Raw genomic sequence first — 20,196 nt, 5'->3', positions numbered from 1 at the left:
GTAAAATGGCCTGGAGAGCCAGGCAGCTGGTGACCAAATAGGGCCATGGGCCCACTGACCAACCATCTGTACCACTCAGCCTAGGTTGGGTCCTCCAGCTTTGGCTGGGTTTGTGTGGTAAGGATACAGGCCACACAGTCACCCACGATAGGAAGCCCCATTTCCCGGTACATCTGCTCTGTGCTGACAGCGCTTCAGGCCTGGGCCCAGTCCCCACTAGGGTTTTAGGCACTGTCACCTTGCATGCCCTTGGGCTGCTGTGTGGCCCACTCACCTGGAAGGATGCTGGGGGTGTCTCCCTGGCCATGGAAGGCTCCTGAGTCCATCACTGACTCTGAGTCTCTCTTGGGGAGCAGGGTGTCAGCTCTGGCACTTTCCATAGTCGCCCCAGACTCCGGTACCCAGGCCTTGGGGATGGACAGAGGGTAGGAGATACACTGAAACCCACTAGGAGAGAGATGACAGATACCACAGTGTGGGTCAAAGGGGCAGGGCTGGGAATAAAGGGGTAAGGGTGAGGAGCTGGGGCACCCACGCTCTGCGAATGTCCTGGCCCTGACCCTGGGACACTACTTAGTCATACTTGGAAGGTGTGGGGGTCACCCTGAAATGCTTGTGGAGCTAGGCCAACTAAGGTCAAAGGAGAACCAATCAGTGGGTTCCCTCCTGCTCCCTGTGTCTGGTGATCACTAGGCACGTGGCTTCCTCCAGCCCTCCACCCCCTGTCATTTCACCTGTTTCTGTTTCTACCTTTCAAAATCGAGCTGGTCGGCACTGCATCCGGGACTGCACCAGTTAGAGTGCATGGGAAGGCATGGGCAAGGGAACCATGGGGCCATCCCTCTAGTCTTATCTCCTCAGAGGTGCCCCCAGGGAAGATGCGGCATCCTTACAACGGTGTCTGGATGGGTGTCTCCATGTGATCTTCGTCCATCTTGAAGAAGCTGACCTCAGAGTACGCTGGGAGTTGTACATATCTGACCCCTGCTGAGATCTTCAGCATCCGGCCACTTTCGCCTTCCAAAGGAAGAAATGAAGAGACATACCGTTTATACCACGTGAGGAATGAAAGATCCAGGCCAGGGTGGGCTCAGGTGAAGGACGTCTGTGCTGCCCCATCCTAACTGACCATGACTACATTCGTCTTTGGCTAGTCATGCAGAAGGTCCCTGATTTGACGTCCTTGGATGAACGCCTGGCAGGAGTCTCCTGTTGGCCTTGCCCCCTCTAGGCTTCCTCTTTCACCTTGAACCTCTGTCCCTTTCCCTTGAGCCCTGGACACTGGCGCTTCAGCTCTGGATCTATCTCATCCCCCTGAAGGCCATCTTGCCCTGGCCAACTGCCTTCATACTCCGGCAGGGTCTCCTCCTAACCATGTGTGGGTCAACATGCTGCAACTCGCCCTAGGTTGGCCGGCTGCTCGTTCTGCTCATTTACCAGCCTGACCGTGGGAAACAGGCTCAGCCTCCATCACCCACCTCCCCAGTCACTAATACAGGGCCAGGTACAAAACTGATACCTAGAAAGCATTTTCTGAGTGGGCACACATACTGGCAGGCCCGGGGCCCTAGAGCGCAGGGTCTGAGGAGTAGACAGTATCTACTCTGAGCCATAGAGCACAGATCCACTGGGCCCTCCTGGGCAGGCAGAGGTAATGAAGCTAGGCATGTGGCCATATCTGGAGGAATCAGCGAAGAGAAGCGATGGCTAACATATGGGGCGCACCTTGAGTGCTGTGGATGAGGCAAGATGGCTGTGAGGGTGACAGGCAGGGGTGATGGAACAGAGCCACAGTCTTGAGCTCCGGGCCCTGACACAACTCTGAGATGAACCTCCATACTTACAGGGGACTTAAGAAGTGGCCAGATTCTACAAACCGAGGAAAAACCTTAGACCAAGTGGCAGACCCCAGTGGGCTCTGACTTTAGGTGGCAGTGGAGGGGGGCAGCTTAGACCCCTGGTGCTTTCCAGCAAATGCTCTCAACTAAAGAAAAGGGGCTGGAAATCTGGGGAAGGATGGAGGAGAGCCTCCGGAGTCACATGGGGTTCAGGGACATCAGAACACAGCCTTGGGCACACAAGCAAGAAGAGTCCATGAGGCTAAGAGAGAACTAAGGAAAACTAAGGGGTCTGGGGCTCACGAGGCTGGGGATGGCCCACACTCACTAGCCTAGACAGAAAGACTCAGAAGTCACAGGAGACTGGTTGGGGAGGTGCCCAGAAGGCCTTACTCCAGTCCTGGGAACAAGCTGGTACTAGATGGTACTTGCTCCTTCAGCTCTGTTGGACAAATCTTGAAAACAAGGCCAAGAGCATTAAGCCTTTTCCATATAACTTAACTCTGCTTCAGAACACAAGCTCAAGAATATTTATAGGAATGCAAAAATATCTGGCAACCAACAAAGTAAAATTTATAATGCCTGGCATTCACTCAGAGATTACCAGGCATGCAAGGAATGCAGGAAAGTATGGTGTGTAATGAGGAGAAAAATAAGTTAGCTGCGAATGGCCCAGGTGCTAGAATTAACAGCTAGGGACCGAGTTATTCCAGTCCAGGCTATGATGCCAGCACTACAGCGGTGGAGGGAGGAAGAGCAGGAGTTCGGGGCCACCCTCAATTACAGAGTGAGGTAGAGGTAGGGAGGGTCTGCTGCAAGGTCAAGGCCAGCTATGGCGACGTGGAGAGAATCTGTAAACTACGGGTCCTCTGTATGCGATCCACCACAAGGTGTGAGCCTGAAAAACAGCTAGAGAAGTCATCCAAAAAAAAAAAAACCAAACACGGGGGGTGGAGGAAGAAGGAAGAAGGGACCCTGCAAACAGTGGGACCATCTCTGGCAATCTGGAAAGAAGGAAGGAGGGACCCTGCAAACGGTGGGACCATCTCTGGCAATCTGGAAAGAAGGAAGGAGGGACCCTGCAAACGGTGGGACCACCTCTGGCAATCTGGAAAGAAGGAAGGAGGGACCCTGCAAACGGCACCTTTGGCAATCTCCACGTGGGAAATAAAACAGAGCGGGAGAGAAATGGCTGAAGATTTTCCTACTGTGAGGAAACCGGAAGTCCGTGGACGCAAGAAGCTCCAGGCAAGTGGAGGAGATGGAGCAGCAATTCTGTAACATGGAGGGCGAGCCAGCATCCTAAAGCTGGGGGACACTCGAGGTAGCCCTCAGAGGGGAAGGAAATCAAGGTGTTTCTAGACATCAACAGTCAGCCTTTATTACAGGAACTGCGGAGGCCCTGGGAAGACGACACTTGTTAGAGACTCCATCTATAGGAGGCAGGAGAACCAGGAGAGAGTTAATGAGAATTACAACTAATGAGGCAAGGGGTCAGCAGGGTGTATGCAACTGTGGGTGTACGCGACTGTGGGTGTGCGCGGCTGTGGGTGTGTGCGGCTGTGGGTGTGTGCGGCTGTGGGTATACACGACTGTGGGTGTGCGCGACTGTGGGTGTACGCGACTGTGGGTATACACGACTGTGGGTGTGTGCGACTGTGGGTATACACGACTGTGGGTGTGTGCGGCTGTGGGTATACACGACTGTGGGTGTGTGCGACTGTGGGTGTACGCGACTGTGGGTTGTGCAGCTGTGGGTATACGCGACTGTGGGTGTGCGCGGCTGTGGGTATACACGACTGTGGGTTGTGCAGCTGTGGGTATACGCGACTGTGGGTGTGTGCAGCTGTGGGCGTACACGACTGTGGGTGTGTGCGACTGTGGGTGTATGTGACTGTGGGTGTGCGCGACTGTGGGTGTATGCGACTGTGGGTTGTGCGGCTGTGGGTTGCGCGGCTGTGGGTGTGCGCGGCTGTGGGTATACGCAACTGTAGGTGTGCGCGGCTGTGGGTGTACGCGACTGTGGGTGTGCGCGGCTGTGGGTGTACGCGACTGTGGGTGTATGCGACTGTGGGTTGTGCAGCTGTGGGTTGCGCGGCTGTGGGTGTGCGCGGCTGTGGGTATACGCAACTGTAGGTGTGCGCGGCTGTGGGTGTACGCGACTGTGGGTGTGCGCGGCTGTGGGTGTACGCGACTGTGGGTGTGCGCGGCTGTGGGTGTGCGCGGCTGTGGGTGTGCGCGGCTGTGGGTGTGCGCGGCTGTGGGTGTGCGCAGCTGTGGGTGTGCGCGGCTGTGGGTGTGCGCGGCTGTGGGTTGCGCGGCTGTGGGTGTGCGCGGCTGTGGGTGTGCGCGGCTGTGGGTGTGCGCGGCTGTGGGTGTGCGCGGCTGTGGGTGTGCGCGACTGTGGGTGTGCGCGGCTGTTGGTGTATACAACTATAACTGCAGCACCAGAAGGTAGAGAAAGGAGGATTTCAGGAGTTCAAAATCACCTTCAGCTATATATGGAGTTTGGAGACAGCCGGAGCTACATGGGATCCTGTTCTACCTCCATACTCGTCCAAAAAATCTCCAAAAGATATCACAAAATCAACAGTAAATATTAATCATATTGATAAAGCAATTATAGTCGAATATCATGGGAAACATTTATTAATAGGCTTTAAAAAAATTGTAAGACTTATGCATGGAAAATGAACATTGTCAAGAGAAATCAAAGTGTTTTCTGTCTATGAACTGTAGGCTCAGTGCTAAGAGATGGCTCGCTGTGATCCCATTACAATCCCAGCAGGTTTCTGTTGTTAGAGAAATTTATAGGGAAATGTAAGGGACCCAAAGAGCCACACAGTTTTGGGAAAGAGCAAGGCTGGAGAGTAAAGACTAAGATCAAGATGGCAAGGTGTGGCATAGATGAGAGTTACCTGACAAGAGCGGGCATACAGTCAGCTGGCGGAACTGAGACTACACAGAAGCCTAGGTCAATGGGGAAATGACAGTCAGCCTAACAGTCATGGCTGGGGGATGCCCCAGACACTTGTCTTAGTCATGGAAGTTAGCTCAAAATGGAACAACAATCTAAATATGAATGCTAAAATAACATAAAACTTTTAAAATGAGATCATGGAATCATTTAATACTGAAGTTAACGGTATGTAAACAATACCTTCATAAAGTTGCTAAGCCAACTTAATACATATAGTAAAGATTTTATTTTTAATTATATGTTTGAGTGTCTGTGTGCACACAAGGACACGTGGCCATGGAGGCTGGTGGTATCAGACCCCCTAAGCCATCAGCCCTGAGCTGTTACCGGTGGATCTGAGACACCTAGTGTGGGTACTACAAATTGAACTTGGATCTTCTGCAGAAGCAGTCTGCAATCTTAATTGCTGAGCCATCTCTCCTGTCCATGTATGTATTATGACTTTCTCACTGAAGCACTGAACTTGGGTGAATTAATAAATACTAGGAACTAACATGGTAGGAAGGGCTTCATGAAGTCAGTGGCTCATACCTTGTCTTGGTATGAGGTTCAGTTACCTAAAAAAAGAAATCCGATTCCCAAGAGAGGAAATGAGGGGGTGCCTTTGGCCTAGCTGGGTGATGGTCTATGCTGATCTGCTCAGCCAAGCTGACTGTATATTTTCTATCTTCTATGCACAAGTCAGCGAGTCTGCATGTGTCAAAACACACACTCACGTGCGCAATGCACACTCTCAAGGCACACATATATACATGTGCGCGCACACACAAGACTACCCCTACCTGTGTGTCTTACAGGCCTCCCGAGCCTTCTGCTGGCACCAGGCTGCAGGGACTTCTGTAATATTATCTCAGGAGCAACCTGACCACCTTGCCCAGGTTTGCTCTACTTGAAAGCCTGCAGCCCATTCCTCCTGGAAGAGTAGGGTCAGCACCCTGAAGACACTTACTCTTGGCGATTTCCCCATCATCTTGCTGCAGCTGTACACTCAACGTGAAGGGACAGCCTTGGAACACTTCCAGGACCTCTGGGCCCAGGACCACAATCTTCTGAGCCTGTGCTGGGGGCAGAACAGAGCTTTAGTGTTTGTAACAGCTGCACCCAAGGGCTCCAGCCCTTTCTCACCCTGTTGGAGGGTCTGCTGAGATGTCGCTGCTGGGGCTGAGGCAGGCTGATTGAAGGTTTAGATGAAGGACTCACGTCTTGGCTAGGCTCACCCTGGGACAGCGTCTCTGTCCTAAGTCTCAGGAGACGCCACTAGGAACAACACAGGAGCCAATGATGGCCAGGAGGGTACCAAGCCGAGGTAGACATGGGTCACTCTGCAGTCAGGTCAGAGTGTAGAGGTCTCAAGGGAGCCTGATAGAAGCCACACAGGGAGGCAGGGGTGGGGGTGTCAAACCAGCATGGTTTGACCAGGTAACTCCAAAATCCTGTGGCCAAGAGGCCCTATGTCTGGGAGGTATCTGTGGCCGAGAGGTTCTGTGGCTAGGGGGAGCCCGAGGTGTATAGATGGAGCTGGGAGAGCCCGTAAGTGGGAGACCCACCTGGGTCTGCGCAGCCACAAGTCCCTTTGAAATCAACTAGAACATGCTTTTTCTGAAAAGGGGTGGCATGGATCTTATGCTCCCCAGCAGACCCCACCAGGAGACGACGGGAAGCCTGGGAACACCTACCTGCTGGGTGGCCGTTGATAAACATCCCGCAGTAAGTGACTCCCGAGCAGTGCGACAATCTGCCCAGTCCACTGAAGACATCGCTGTGCCACTGTCCCTGCACAGAGGATAAGGTGGCCTTAGAGGATGGCTCCAAGGAGTCCCAGGACCCTTTGTTATAGGAACATCCAAGGCTGTGAGGTTCCTGCAGCCTTTACTTTGGTGGTGAAGCACCGCATTTCGTTAGGAGGGATCCGATTTGCTTTGCTAAGTGTTTTCCCCTTGAATTTTAATGACGCCAGGAAAGAGGGGAACAAAGGCCCAGCGTACACCATGCAAACAAAACACCACCGAACAACAGGCGCACTTGGTGCACAAAGGCCTCCCAATACAAAGATGTGGCACTTAGTTGATCGCGAGGGAACCTGAACCCGCGACTACAATGGGCCAGGACCAAGGTGGGCTGCTCTGATGCCCGGAGCTTTTAAATGAAAAGGCAATTACAACACACAACTTGAGCACACACACCTCGGAGTGGGGCAAGGTGCCGCTCGCCGTGCCCCATTCGCGTTCTCTATAGTACACCTGGGTTCCCAAGCAATTGTGTGAAGCAGCAGGAGGATTACGCCATAGAAAGATTTGAGATCAGAATGGTGCTCTATTTGGTTATGAATTACTCGTATTGGGGAAGTCAACAAAAGGCCTGGTTTGAGACGTTCTTTTGCTGAGGTTAATTGGGCACCAGCTGCCCCACTCTGTCCCGGACTCCTGCAGCCTGGGCTCCTGATGGAGGGGAACACTGCCTAGTGTCTGAGAATGCAGACAGAACAGGAAAGTGGGTGGTAGGGTTCACTCAGGCCTAGAAGGTGGTGAGAAGGTTGAAGCCCTCAGTAGGGTCAGAGTCCCAAGAACCTGTGAGGAAAGCTTTTCATGGGCAGCCGAGAGGAGAGGGCAGCCACCACAAGATGGGCAGCTGGATCTCCCGAGATGAGTACAAAGACAGGCCTCAGGCTAGGTGCTGAGAGTAGGTGCCCACGGGTGCCGACCTTGAGACCCCCATGCCTCTAGGCCTTATTCATAAACAATGTGCTAGGGGCCCCCTTCAGTTCTGGAGAGGTCGGGAGCCAGCTATGGAACATGTGGTTGGGGCCTGGTTGCTCACCCAGGTACAAGTCCCTCTGGGATGTGGATGGGCCTTCATCCTGAGAGTTGCCAAGTTACTCCTGAGCGAGGCTCCATTCCTCCAATCCTGAAATCCCAAACTCTGATCCCAAGGCTATAAATCAGCTGCATTCCTGGAGCGGCTGATGGTGGATGCGCAGTTGACAATGTCCTGACCCTGCAGATGTCACTCACCCTGCCATTTCACTTGATCCACATCTTGTGCTATGAAGAGCGTCTGCTCCGCACTGACCGTGACACTGATCCATGGTCTTGTGCTATGAAGAGTGTCCGCTCTGCACTGACCATGACAGTCCTTTCTCGTCACTGCAGACATGGATGCGCCGGGGTTGGGGAGGAAGGTGTCAGGTCGGCTCTGGAGAGCTCAGGGAGTCTCGGGAGCCCTGCTCGGAGGCCTGGCAGGTGACCCACAGCACAGGGCCTTCCCCTAGCCTGGCTTTCTTCACCGTGAGAATTCGGGTGTCCCATCAAGCAGGCCAGCCTAGCGGCTTTCCCATCCCCTCCTGTCCTTCCTGGTCTGAGTCTCTCAAGGGTGACAACAGCACACAGATGGCTGGCGATTCTGCAGGAGGGACCACTTGGCTCTGGCTGGACTTGCTAATGTCCTGGGCTCTGAGCTCTAGGATAAGGATCAGCAGTTTCTCTTCTCTCTTCACCACTGGACCCACTTGGGCTTCCTGGAAAGCACCAGTGCGGACCTTCAGAAGGAAAGGAGGCCGGGCCTTGGGCGGGCCAGGGCGGGTGGCCAGAAAGGAGTTCCCGGGCACCGACAGAGATAAACACAACGATGTGGAGGTGCCTCCTGGCATGGCCGATGGGCCGGGCAGTGGTGGGTGAGGAGCTGTGGGCGGCACTAGTCTGCCACGGGAGTATCTCAGCCAGTCGCTCCCTGGCATCTCCAGCGCAGCTAACAGTGCTTACCACCCATAACGGTTGCCATTGTCCCCGATGTGGGTGGCCAGTGGGCTGCATGCTAGAATCAGAGCCCACATGGTAAGAGCTGGAGCTTGGTGTTCCTGGCTTCAGGTCAGCACCTATGGACTTGCCTGACTGACATTATAGATTCTATACTGGACATTTGCATCCAAACCACGAACAGACACTGAAACAACTCTGAGAGCGTCAGGCAGCTTCCTGCAGATAACAACACCCTTCCACGGTCTGCCTGTGACACAGCCCAAGGAGGCAGCTGGGCAGGTACTGGTCTGGACTTGAGAGCCAAGAGTTGTGAGCGTCCAGAGAGGCAATACTCAGTCTGCGAGTCTCAGCCATTGGGAGGTGGAGCCGGGCACCACACTGTCACCACAGAACCCCAGGGTATTAGAGACACCTGCTCTCCTCCTCTCTGCCCAGCTGCTGCCTGACATGCAGGGAAGGATGGATACATATGATAGGACCGAAGAGGGTGAAGACAATGACATAGCAAGTTATACAAGTCATTTAGGGCTCAGGTTTGCACCCCAAATCAGGCAAGCACACAGAAAACAGGGAAAGGACACGCGGATAAGAGTCTAGCAGTCTGTTCTGTGACTGCCACAGTGACCCCAGAGAATGGAGCTCAGTCCTCCTCCTGCCCTGGTCTGCCACAGCTGTGGACCACATTTATGACAGTGAGCTGCAGGAAACAAACGCTCGGCCCCTCTCGGTGTGGGAAACATTTTCCAGTTAACTCAAGCTGCTTTCTTCCTACACTTTTACTAGAAGTGGCTCTGTGGTGTCCATACCATAGATGTGGATCTGGGTGCAAGTCCAACCTGGGCACAAGTTCACCTCTTTGTTCTTGCACATCTTGGTCCTTCCTGGGTGAACACGCTGCAGACCTTTTGTGAGTTGGCCTCCACAATGTTATGGCATGGAGGAGACAATTATTACTGATTGCTGCTAAGCCTTGGGACTTCTGCTCCCCTTGGCTGATGTCACCTATGAAGGGTTGGCTCGGCTCTCCTCCTGGGGTTGTGACTGTCGTGGAGCTCGGTTTCCAGCTTGCAGAGATGGCAGGTCCAGTAACAGGAGGCCTGCAGGATGTTGGATTTGACTGGTCTGGACTGCATCCTCCTAGGGTCTCGGCATGTGGAGTGGGAATATTTGTCGGACACGGACTGGCGCTAGTGCACTGCCTGTGGCTGTGATGGTTCCAGGAGGGGCCACTGTGGGGAGCAGCTAACTCCTGAGGAGCTACCCCCGGACATGAGTGTTCCATTGTCCCACATTCCCGGGATCTTCAGTGGTAGAGACGGGCCTGGGTCAATGGTTTTTCCATCCTGGCCTGGAGCTTCTTGGCCCCAGGAAGGCAGGCAAGTGATACAGGAGGTAGCCACAGGCCCTGCCTTCATCTGCCTGGTGACATGCAGGCTCCTGAGACACTCCAGACGTGCCGGCAAAGGGGGAAGCTGGGAACTGCAGCAGATGAAGACACCCATAAGGCTAGCCACCTGTTTCATATGTGCACAGGTGTGCCAAACAGCAGGCTGCCCTCTGGGAAAACCCCTATGGGAAATGCTGATTTTCAGGAAGCCAGAGCTTTAGGTGACATCCACGTCCACGCTGTGGGAGAGGATGGACGGACTCACGTTACCACGACTGCCTTACCAGCTGCCTGACCGTCTCTAGACCCAAGCCCTTTCTCCTAGAACATCTGCTCAGGTCTGGATTTCTGTTCTCTAAGTGGGAATACTGGCTAAAGGTGTAAGTGACTAGGGAACTCTGACGGGCACTAGGAAATGCAGAAATGGAAGCCTCCGTTTGTTTTTGTTGGGAACTTCAAACAGTACAACCACTGTGGAAAAATCTGGCAGCTCCATAAAAACTTAAAAATGCAATTACCACACGATGCAGCTATCCCACTGCTAGGTCTCCTACCCACAGGCTCGCACACAAATGCTCAGAGAAGGGGCAGTTCGAGGGTCTGTTGAGATGAATGAGCAAGGGAAATGGAACATGCATACATATGGCCCCTCGGCCTTCAAAATGAGGCTCCTGTACATGCTTCAGAGAGAATGGGCTTGAGCCATGATGCTCAGTGAAAAATGCCGGTCAGGAAAGGAGTCAAACTAACTGAGACAGAAGAAAGGTGGGGGCCGGGGCTCCAGGGCAATGGGGAGTTGGGTTTAATGGGACAGAATCTGATTACATAGATGAGTTTTGAATAGACAGTGGCAAAGGCCACACAATAATTTAAGCATTTAATGCCACTGAACTATTTTAAATACTTAAAAATGGACAAGCCGGTATACTTCCTGTTTGCGTCTGACTAATGGCAACACAAAGAACACTGTGCCTGCGGGAAGCAAGTCTCATGAGCCCTCCCGCCTCGTGGCCTCTCCTGGTTGACATCTCTGTCCTCCACTCCATGCAGATGGTGGCCCCTAGTGAGGAAAAACCCAGTGCAGAGATGGTCATCAGCTGGAGAGCCTAGTGAAACCCTCTGCCTCTGGCTAACGAGGCTGAAGGACTGGGTAATCACCTTCTCTCACTTAGGCATCATGGGAAACCTTTTTTCCCCTAAGAAGTGCAGGTCAGGGAAGTTGTTTCAGGCTGGCAGTCAGTTCTGAGTTCCAGATGGCACTGGATAGAATGTCCACCTTTCCTCTTGGCCTTGGGTGTCCTCTTCTGGTCAGTGTCCACAAGATCCTTGAAGGTACTTTTCTTTAGCCTTACCAAGGCCACTGGAAAAACGTGGAATTTAGGGCCTGTATGCCCAGACGTGGCTCCTCTGATCACTCCTGAGGACTTGATGGTGGCTGCTTTAGCCCATGTGATTGCCGTTGGTGCAGCCTGTGAGTCAAAGCCAAAGGCCTATATATCCCTTCCTCCAAACACTGTCCAGGTCTCCTGCTGACCAGCCCAGAGTGCTGGGGATGGGGGGGTGGGGTGGGACAATGCTGAGGATTAAGCTGAGGGAGGAAGGCTTTGTGAAGGGTTTTGTGGAGTTCGAAGTCCTGGGCCCGGGAGGAAACGCCACGGCAGTTTCAACAGTTTTAGCCTGTGTGGCAGTCTCAGGGCCTGTGCTCACTGTTTAGGCATTTAGGCCTCTCAACTGCTTGCCTTAAGGCCCAGAGCATTTCCACCCAAACTTGGAACAAGGACCCAAGGCTGGGCTGCCGCTGGTGAGCAGATCTGGGCTGCCCCCTGGTGGACATACTGCACTGTTGGTTGAAAAGTAGGCATTCATGTCTCTTGGCCAAGGCCACACATTTTCAGGTTTCAGAAAGGAAAGGCCTGGGGCTGGGCCCCACAGATCCCAGCCACCGATGGTCAGTGGCCATCAGGGAAGTAGTCATGACTAGCAGTGAAGCCGGGCTGGAGGTCTGAGTACTTGTGGGACAGAACGTTTTCTGGAAAGAGGGCTGGAGGGAGTTCGTAGCCGCCTCTCAACTCCGGCGCAGGTGGCGGTGTGAAGGGGACTTTCTGGGCTGCCCGTGGAAGCTTATCCATTATACCTGAGCAGTGGGGTGGGTTCTGGAGGGACCCAGTGGCACAAGGCCTTTCCCAAATCCCAGGGAGGGAAGGGTCAGGTATATGGACTGGGAAGCAAAGTCTGGGCCCCAGTTTCCCGTTTACAAAATGTAGCAAACAGCTCCTTCGGAGAGATGTAGGGAGTTTCCGTGAACCCTTCAGAGAGGTGTGGGGGGTTTATGTGAACCCACAGGTGGAGGGGTTGGAATAGGGTCTGGCAGGTCTCACTCACTGGAAACTAGACACTGTGTAGTGTGGACTTAGTCATGATGGACTCTGCCGGGATGCAGGACAAGCAGGAGAGAAGTGACCTCTTTGGGTCCTCACTACCACTGCACACTGATCCTGCTTGGGACATATTATAAAAGTCAGGTCCTTTGAGGATGACCCCCTAAAGGGGGAGGGCCCAGACTGGTGACTGGTCATAGCAGCACACACAGTGATGTGCACTGTCTCAGGTCCAGATCAGAGGCAGCTTCTAGGCCAGCAGTGTCCACAGACTCCAACAGCACTGACCAGACCGGTCCTGCTGGCTCGTTTTATGTCAACTTGAGACAAGATAGAATCATCTGAGAGGGAATCTTAATTGAGAAAACGCCTCCGTAGGATCAGCCTGAAGACAAGTCTGTAGGACATTTTCTTGGTTAATGATTGATGTGGGAGGGGCCAGCTCACTGTGGACAGTGGTCCTGGGTGCTGTAAGAAAGCTGAGCAAGCCTTGGGGAACAAGCCAGTAAGTAGCGTTCTTTTAAGACCTTTGCTTCAGCTCCTGCCTCCAGGTTCCTACCCTGACCTTTCTTCAGTGATGGGCTACTACCAGGAAGTACAATATTAAACAAGTCCTTTTCCTTCCCAAGCTGCCTTTGCTCATTGTGTTTTATCACAGCAATAGGAACCCTACTAAGTCATGGGCTGAGATTTACCCAAGCGGAACTCTTCTGTTCTGTAAACAGACATGGGCACCCATGCCAGGCTTCTGTGGCCCCGCAGTTCTGTGGGAGCTGCCCTACACCGTTCCATTTCCATCAGGGAGTCGGGCCCCAAACATTTCTCCCTAGCCAGTGGGCACAATGCCAGCATCGGCAGAGGGAGTGGCGGGCTCTGTGGTAGGAGGGTTTTGTTCCCTAGGGCCAAAGGCCTCTAGGAGTCAGCAGGGACCACTCTGAGAGTCCTGCATCTGGGCAATCTCCTATAGGAGTCCCCCCCCCCCCCCCCCCGCCCCGTAGACCTTCTTCCCTTCTTCCCCGTTCTGTATGAACTGGGTGGGGCTCTTCCTACTTTCAGGGGCCTGTTCCTTCCAGTTGTTACTCTAACTGCCACTTGAAAAATCTGGAAAAAATATGAATCACACTATCCTGGTTCCTGTGACGCAACAAGAAATTAGCAGCTGAAGCAGTTCTGACACTTCGGAGTCTAGAGGCCTAAGCGTGTCCTTCCTTCCTGTTGGAAACCCCCAATAGAGCTCGCCACTATCACAGCAAGCAGCAACACCTGGGCTTTTCGCCTTGGATCCCTCCCGCTGGGGCCTCACCTGTGACAACTGCAGTAGCCAAAAAGCCCGCTTCCAGGGGCCCTAAGCTCCTGCATCCTGCTAGGAGTTGGCATGCAGTCAGCGCAGAGATGGTGGAGCTAGCCCGGCCCTGTCTCAGGACCTCCCTGCGCTGTAATCCGTGTTTCTTCTTGTGCCCCTCCTGGTAGCGTGCCAGTTTTCCTGGCCAATAATTTCACACTTCTCATTAATGGCACTAGTGCAGTCTTGTCTTCTGCCCACAAAACTCACAGTATCTCATTCCTCACATGTGGACAGAGCTCAGGCTTCCTTGTCACCCTGACTCACAGCACAGGGCTCATTCCACACGAGGACTTAATAAACAAGGAAAGACAGCACCCCGGGTGGGGTGTGAGGATGAGCTGAATGTGAGCTCAGTACCTCCACGGCATGGCCAGATGAAGTACAGGCAAACACCACCAAGACTTCCAGTCCTTCCCCCATGGCAGTAAGCGCAGTACCTCGTAAATGGAGCCGTCGGCACAGCACAGCACCCCATGTCCTTGACGCTGGTCTCGAACCCAGTCACCTTCGTACTTGTCTCCATTCCTGAGGGCACAGCACAGGACCCTCAGGTGGGCGCCAGGTGGCTTCAGTGACTCAAACTGACTCCGCTGACCAGGCACAGCAAGCGCACCGGGGCCAAGGCAAAAATAGGCCCTGAGCAGATGGTCTGTGAGCTCCTGACTTGCCAGAGCTGGCTCAGAAGGATTGGTGACAGGCGGGGACATGTCTGCATGTACCCCATCTCCCCTATGACAGGCCCCACTTTCCAGAACATGCTGGGCCCTGTGCAGGAAGGACATGTTTGGCTTCTGCTATTCAAAATAGAAAATGACAGAAAGAAGTGGGAGAGGCGACTTTCTGTTTCAAGGGCAGGTGTGGGGTAACTTCTACAGAATCTACCTACCCAGAGCCCTAAGGCCATCAGTACTCTAGGAGTTATGGGGGCTACTCCCGTTCCCAAGCACCAGCTTGTACCTCCCAGACCCATACTCACTTAAAAATCATCTGCCCACGGCCATGTCTCTTGTTGTCATGGAAGGAACCCTGGTACACCTGCCCATCCTGGTCCTCCAGAAACCCCTGTCCTAATGAAGGAACCAAAACATACCAACTTCACTCCACACTCCCTGCTGGTGATGACCCTTCTGCTTTCCTCCCTTAGCCTCCTGGAGTTAGCTCTGCCTGCTCCGAATCCAGGAAGAAGGCTGAGTACCAGGGTCCCCTGTAGCGGCCAGGCTGCCTCCTAGGCCTGCTGATTAAGCCTGCTCAAACAAGAGAGGTAGATGCATTTAGGGACAGGTAGTGCCAGTGCCCCAGTTAGCAAGGCTGATAAAATTGATCCAGACCAGCTGAGTTCCCCCCGAAAGGCTTGACAACCCAAAAGAGCAGGGAATCATCAATGAAGATGTGGCCTTGTTGAACTGTCAATAGGCTCAGGTTCTGGACAATTCAGAAACTAAGAGATATTTGTTTTTTTGTTTTTGTTTTGGCTTTTTTCGAGACAGGGTTTCTCTGTGGTTTTGGAGCCTGTCCTGGAACTAGCTCTTGTAGACCAGGCTGGTCTCAAACTCACAGAGATCCGCCTGCCTCTGCCTCCCAAGTGCTGGGATTAAAGGTGTGCGCCACCACAGCCCGGCTAAGAGATATTTCTGTTCCCTAACTCAAGCAAACCTGGAGAAAAAAAAAGGAAGTTCCCTCTACACTCATGCACACTGGAGCCTGCGAGGTTTATTTACATGGTATGGCTAACAGGAGGGGCAGGGCACTTGCCACAGTGCCCAAAGGGACAGGTACCCCTTCAATCTGCCTCTTATCCCCCTTAGCTTGCAGACCACAGAGGAAGTGACTGACTCAGGCCCTTGGAGTCACTGGGACCTTGGGAGAGTGGATCTGGACAAACCATGGCTGTAGCACTCTGAAACGGGGAGACCTGTCTTGATGGGGTGCCAATTCCTGTCTTTCTCTAGCCTCTAAATTCAGACAGACTACGTTAGTGGTTCTACCACCCAAGCCCCAGGGCACCAGACCTTCCCTCAGGCCGTGGAGGAGCTCCCCTTCATAGTGACCTCCGGCTTTGTACTTCATGATGCCATGTCCTTGTGGCTCTCCCAAGACAAACTGTCCAGAGTAGGTGTTTCCTGGTGCAGATAGAGGGAGAAGCAGCTGCTTTCTGTTTCTCTGCTATGCCCTAGCCAGTGGCAGTGGAGAAGCCACTTTCTTTTCTTTCCTTCTTCTTCTTCTTCTTCTTCTTTTTAAAGTTATTTTGACACAGGGCTTCTCTGTGTAGCGCTGGCTATCATAGAATTCAATCTATAAACCAGGCTGGCCTCAAACTCAGAAATCTGTCTACCTCTACCCTCCTAGGTGTTGGGATTAAAGGTGTGCACCACCACCACTTGCCTTGAGGTGCCATTTTTTTTTCTTTTCTTTCTTTCTTTCTTTTTTTTTTTTTAAAGATTTATTATGTATACAACATTCTGCCTCCATGTATGCCTGCAGGCCAGAAGAGGGCGCCAGATCTCATTACAGATGGCTGTGAGCCATCATGTGGTTGCTGGGACTCAGGACCTCTGGAAGAACAGTCAGTGCTCTTAACCTCTGAGCCATCTCTCCAGCCCTTGAGGTGCCATTTTCAAATGGAGGATTCTGTCTTTATGTGTAGCTGGCCTCAAACTCACAGAGCTCAGTCTGCCTTTGCCTTGTGAGTGGGGTATTAAAGGTATAGCTACTACACCTGCTTGGTGTCTGTCTCTACCTTAGTCTTTGGACTGTGAGGAAGAAAACGACGCAGTGGGCTAGTTTCCTGTCCTGGCTGAGGTGGCAGACTGTCCTGGGAAACTCCCTGTGGCACTGATGGTTCAGAGTGAAGGATGAGCCTTCTTTCTCAGCTCTTTAAAAACAACTCAGTGCTAAGCCCAAGAGAAAAGTTCCCCTGAGCATCAACAACCCGCTTACTGTGAGGCCTGAAACTAGGAAATCCCCCGGCCACTGGCAAGGAAGCCATGGAGCAGCTTTCCCATCCAAGGGTGCAGCGTGGCCGAAATATCTTTTGTTTGTTTGTTTTGACTGTCGGGATGAAAGGCATGTGTCACCACATCTGGCCTAAAATATCTTTAACACGGAAGAAAATTGTAACTTTGGGATGATAATTCTTTATTCCACTTAGGTGTTAAGGAGAAGACCAAGTTGTCTTTGAGGTAAGTGCAGAGCCCCAGCGAGGAGACCCCAGGGCGCCTTTCACTAGGTGGGCCTTCCACAGGTATGGAGGTCATCCAGGCTGTAGGCTCACACTGCCTTGTCCCCAGCCTGCAGGCTGTTATTCTCTCATTGGTGGAACCTGAGGCGCCCTGTTTACACACAGCACTTTGTGTGTTCATAAACTCTGAGAGCGTTTATGGGAACACAGTCAATGCCCACCTATGTTCAATGCTAACCTGACCAGGCCCAGTGTTGGTAGCCTTCCCCAGTGATTTCTCCATCCACAAATTCACCTTCATAATAACTTCCATCTTTAAACAAGAGCTTCCCGTGACCTGGTAAGAGAAATCAACGTGCAGTCAGCTGGGGAGTGGGAATGACCATAGAGCAACCCAGCCAGTTGGGCTTGTTTTTCAGAGTGAAAACCTCAGTTGCTATGGTAGTGCATATCTGTAACCGGGCTACTCAGGAGTCTGAGCCAACCTGGGCAACATACTGGAAACTCATATAAACAAAACAACCCACCGAAACATTTCTGAATGCCAGCTTCTCAGTTGAAATGACCACAGAGGCATGAGCTGTGCAGATGAGACCTTGCCTCTATCCACACGAGGAGACAGGACGTGTGTGTGTGTGTGTGTGTGTGTGTGCGCGCGCGCGCACGCCGCCATGCATAAGAGTGCCCATGGAGACTGGAGTGGGTGTCAGGTCCCCTGGAGCCAGAGCTATGGGCTGTTATAAGCTACCTGAGATGTAGGTGCTAGGAATTCAACTCAGGTCCTCTGCAAGAGCAGTAAGCACTCTTAACTTTTGAGCCATCTTTCTTAAAATTGGGTGCTTGGGGCTGGAAAGATGGCTCAGTAGTTAAGAGCACTAGCTGCTCTTCCAGAGGACCTAGGTTCAATTCCCAGCACCCAAATGGCAACTCATAATTATCTGTAACTCCAGTTCCAGGGAATCTGGCGCCCTCATACATGCAGGCAAAACACCAATGCGTATAAAGAAAAGTAAATCTTAGGGGGGAAATGTAGATGCTCTTCGGATAGCTCTGACAATAGCTCTAGATGTCTGCTTACCGGAAGGTAATCCTTCGTGGTGGTGCGGGGGTGGGGGTGTCTCCCAACTCCCAAGATTAAAGATGTGCACCACCATTGCCACTGCTGATTATTTCCTTTTTCTTTTCGTTTTTTGTTTGTTTTGAGATAGGGTTTCTTTGTATAGATAGCTTTGAACTCAGAGATCTGCCTGCCTCTGCCTCCTGAGGGCTGGGATTAAAGGCATGCACCACTGTTTCCTGGTGATATGGGATGGCCTTCTGTATATGTGTTGCTTTTATTGGTTAATGAATAAAGCTACTTTGGCCTATGGCAGGGCAGAATATAGCCAGGCTGGAAGAGGTATCTATAGAGAGTAGCTGTGGAAGGAGGAAGACACCAGAACTTTACCTGGTAAGCCACAGCCTCGTGGTGATACACAGTTTAACAGAAATGGGTTAATTCAAGATGTAAGAGCTAGCTAGAAATAGACCTGAGCTATTGGTCAAGCAGTGTTATAAGTGATATAGTTTCATGTGATTATTTGGGTCTGGGCGGCTGGGAAATAAATGAGCAGTCTCTGTTTATAAATGGTGCACCAACGTGGGGCAACCACGTCCACATAAAACCTGAGAGCTTGGGAAGGAATTCTAGACACAAAAGAACAGAGTTAAGCACAGCTTCTTGATAGCAGCATTTTCTTGGGTGGGCTGTTTGCTAGAGGCAAGCACAAACAGCTCTGACTCTTGTAGGAGGCTTGCATTTAAATGGGGTCCATAGACCCGCTGAGTCCCTGGAGCTGGGGTGGTGAGTATGGTCCGCAGAGGCGGTGAACATACCTCTGCCATGTTGGACTGGGTGGAGCGAACAGGCAGGGTAGAGGAGTTGGTCCTGGCCACACCTTCTTAGCATTTAAAATAAAAAAGGTGCTCCTGGTTAGAAAATGATTACAGATATGCAATAAAGACAGACTCAGACAAAAATGAACTTCTGAATGGGTCACAGTGTGTTTAAAAAATATACATAGGCTTGGGAGAGAGAAGAAAAAGAATATAGACAAGAGTATAGGCAGTCATAGATTAAAGGAGAAAAGACAATAAAATAAAATAAATATTAAAAAGTAAGAGTTAAAAAATAAGCCACATAAAGATGGAATATACACAGAGAGTCTGGATTATGTATATTATTGTATTTTCTTTGAACTTTTTACTGTTAATGGGCTAATTGCAGAGAGACATTTGATTGTGGGGGCTGTTAAGCTAAACCAACAAAAAGGGATCTTGACTTCAAAATTTGAGTCTAAGGATATATTGCTTCGCAAAACAGGTTCTGCTTTTGTTTCCAGAGGATGGAACCTGTGGATTCCTTCCAGGCTAATGTGATTTGATGGAACAAGAAGACCCCCATGAAAAGTCTCTGTGAACCCTAAAAATACTTCACCCAACAAACAGCAGGAAGTGGTTTGGAGAAACTATGCACAAATTCCCAAAAGTAATTTTTTATTTTTTTGGTTTTTTGAGACAGGATTTCTCTGTGTTCCTTTGGAGCCTGTCTTGGAACTAGTTCTTGTAGACCAGGCTGGCCTCAAACTCACAGAGATCCGCCTCTCTCTGCCTCCCGAGTGCTGGGATTAAAGGTGTGTGCCACCACCGCCCAGCCCCCAAAATAATTGTTTATAAATGTTTATTTTCATTTTAAAAGGGCTGGTTATAAATGATTAATGGTCAAAGTTAATTTATAAAAATATAAGGGAATATGATACAGAGATGAATACTTTGCATTGGTATTGATCTTGGTCTATTGATACAAATTTAAGGTCAATTTTGCTACATTGTGTATAAGGTATTGTGTTTGAGCAGCTCATTTTAAAATATATAATATATATATATATATAATAAGAAATACAGATTAGTAGTCATCTATGATAATCAAACTTTTAATTGTTAGGTAGGTTTTCTAGATATATAGAGATATATTTCAGTTAGATAGATAATCTTCAACACTTCAAAGACCTACAGAATATGGCATTTAAAGTGTTTTAAGAACTTAGACTTTTCTTGACAGTGAGACACGTCTGCTTCTGGCAGCACTAATTACTTCAAGAGGAAGATGGGCATCAAAGAGTCTTCTTGTGGAGTTTGCTAGCCATTTGGGCCGAAACTGCTCTTGCCTGGACTGCTTAATTGTATGTTTTATGAACTGGACATGCAGGACCTGTAGAAAAATGACTGCTGAACTTGCCAAAAGAGGTGAGAGAGGTAAGACAAGCTGGGCGGTGGTGGCGCATGCCTTTAATCCC

The 20,196-nt window shown here is 51.3% G+C and overlaps 1 protein-coding gene across 1 annotated transcript in view; it reads right to left on the bottom strand.

Annotated features, from left to right (window-relative positions):
* LOC121443594 (MORN repeat-containing protein 1-like) overlaps window positions 1–20,196 on the bottom strand; it is a 54,350-nt gene that overhangs the window by 31,602 nt on the left and 2,552 nt on the right. Inside the window, exons 3-10 of the mRNA XM_041645411.1 lie at window positions 17,100–17,198; window positions 15,693–15,803; window positions 14,660–14,750; window positions 14,121–14,208; window positions 6,495–6,591; window positions 5,768–5,878; window positions 894–1,017; window positions 275–447 (exon numbers count right to left, since the gene is read on the bottom strand). Of these exons, the coding sequence (XP_041501345.1) occupies window positions 275–447; window positions 894–1,017; window positions 5,768–5,878; window positions 6,495–6,591; window positions 14,121–14,208; window positions 14,660–14,750; window positions 15,693–15,803; window positions 17,100–17,198 (894 nt within the window). The remainder of the gene's footprint in view (window positions 1–274; window positions 448–893; window positions 1,018–5,767; window positions 5,879–6,494; window positions 6,592–14,120; window positions 14,209–14,659; window positions 14,751–15,692; window positions 15,804–17,099; window positions 17,199–20,196) is intronic.

Source organism: Microtus oregoni, unplaced genomic scaffold (genome assembly GCF_018167655.1).
Source record: "Microtus oregoni isolate MIOR12 unplaced genomic scaffold, Mior012 000109F_ref0000275, whole genome shotgun sequence".
Taxonomy (NCBI): Eukaryota; Metazoa; Chordata; class Mammalia; order Rodentia; family Cricetidae; genus Microtus; species Microtus oregoni.
This window is presented reverse-complemented; position numbering and strand designations above follow the sequence as displayed.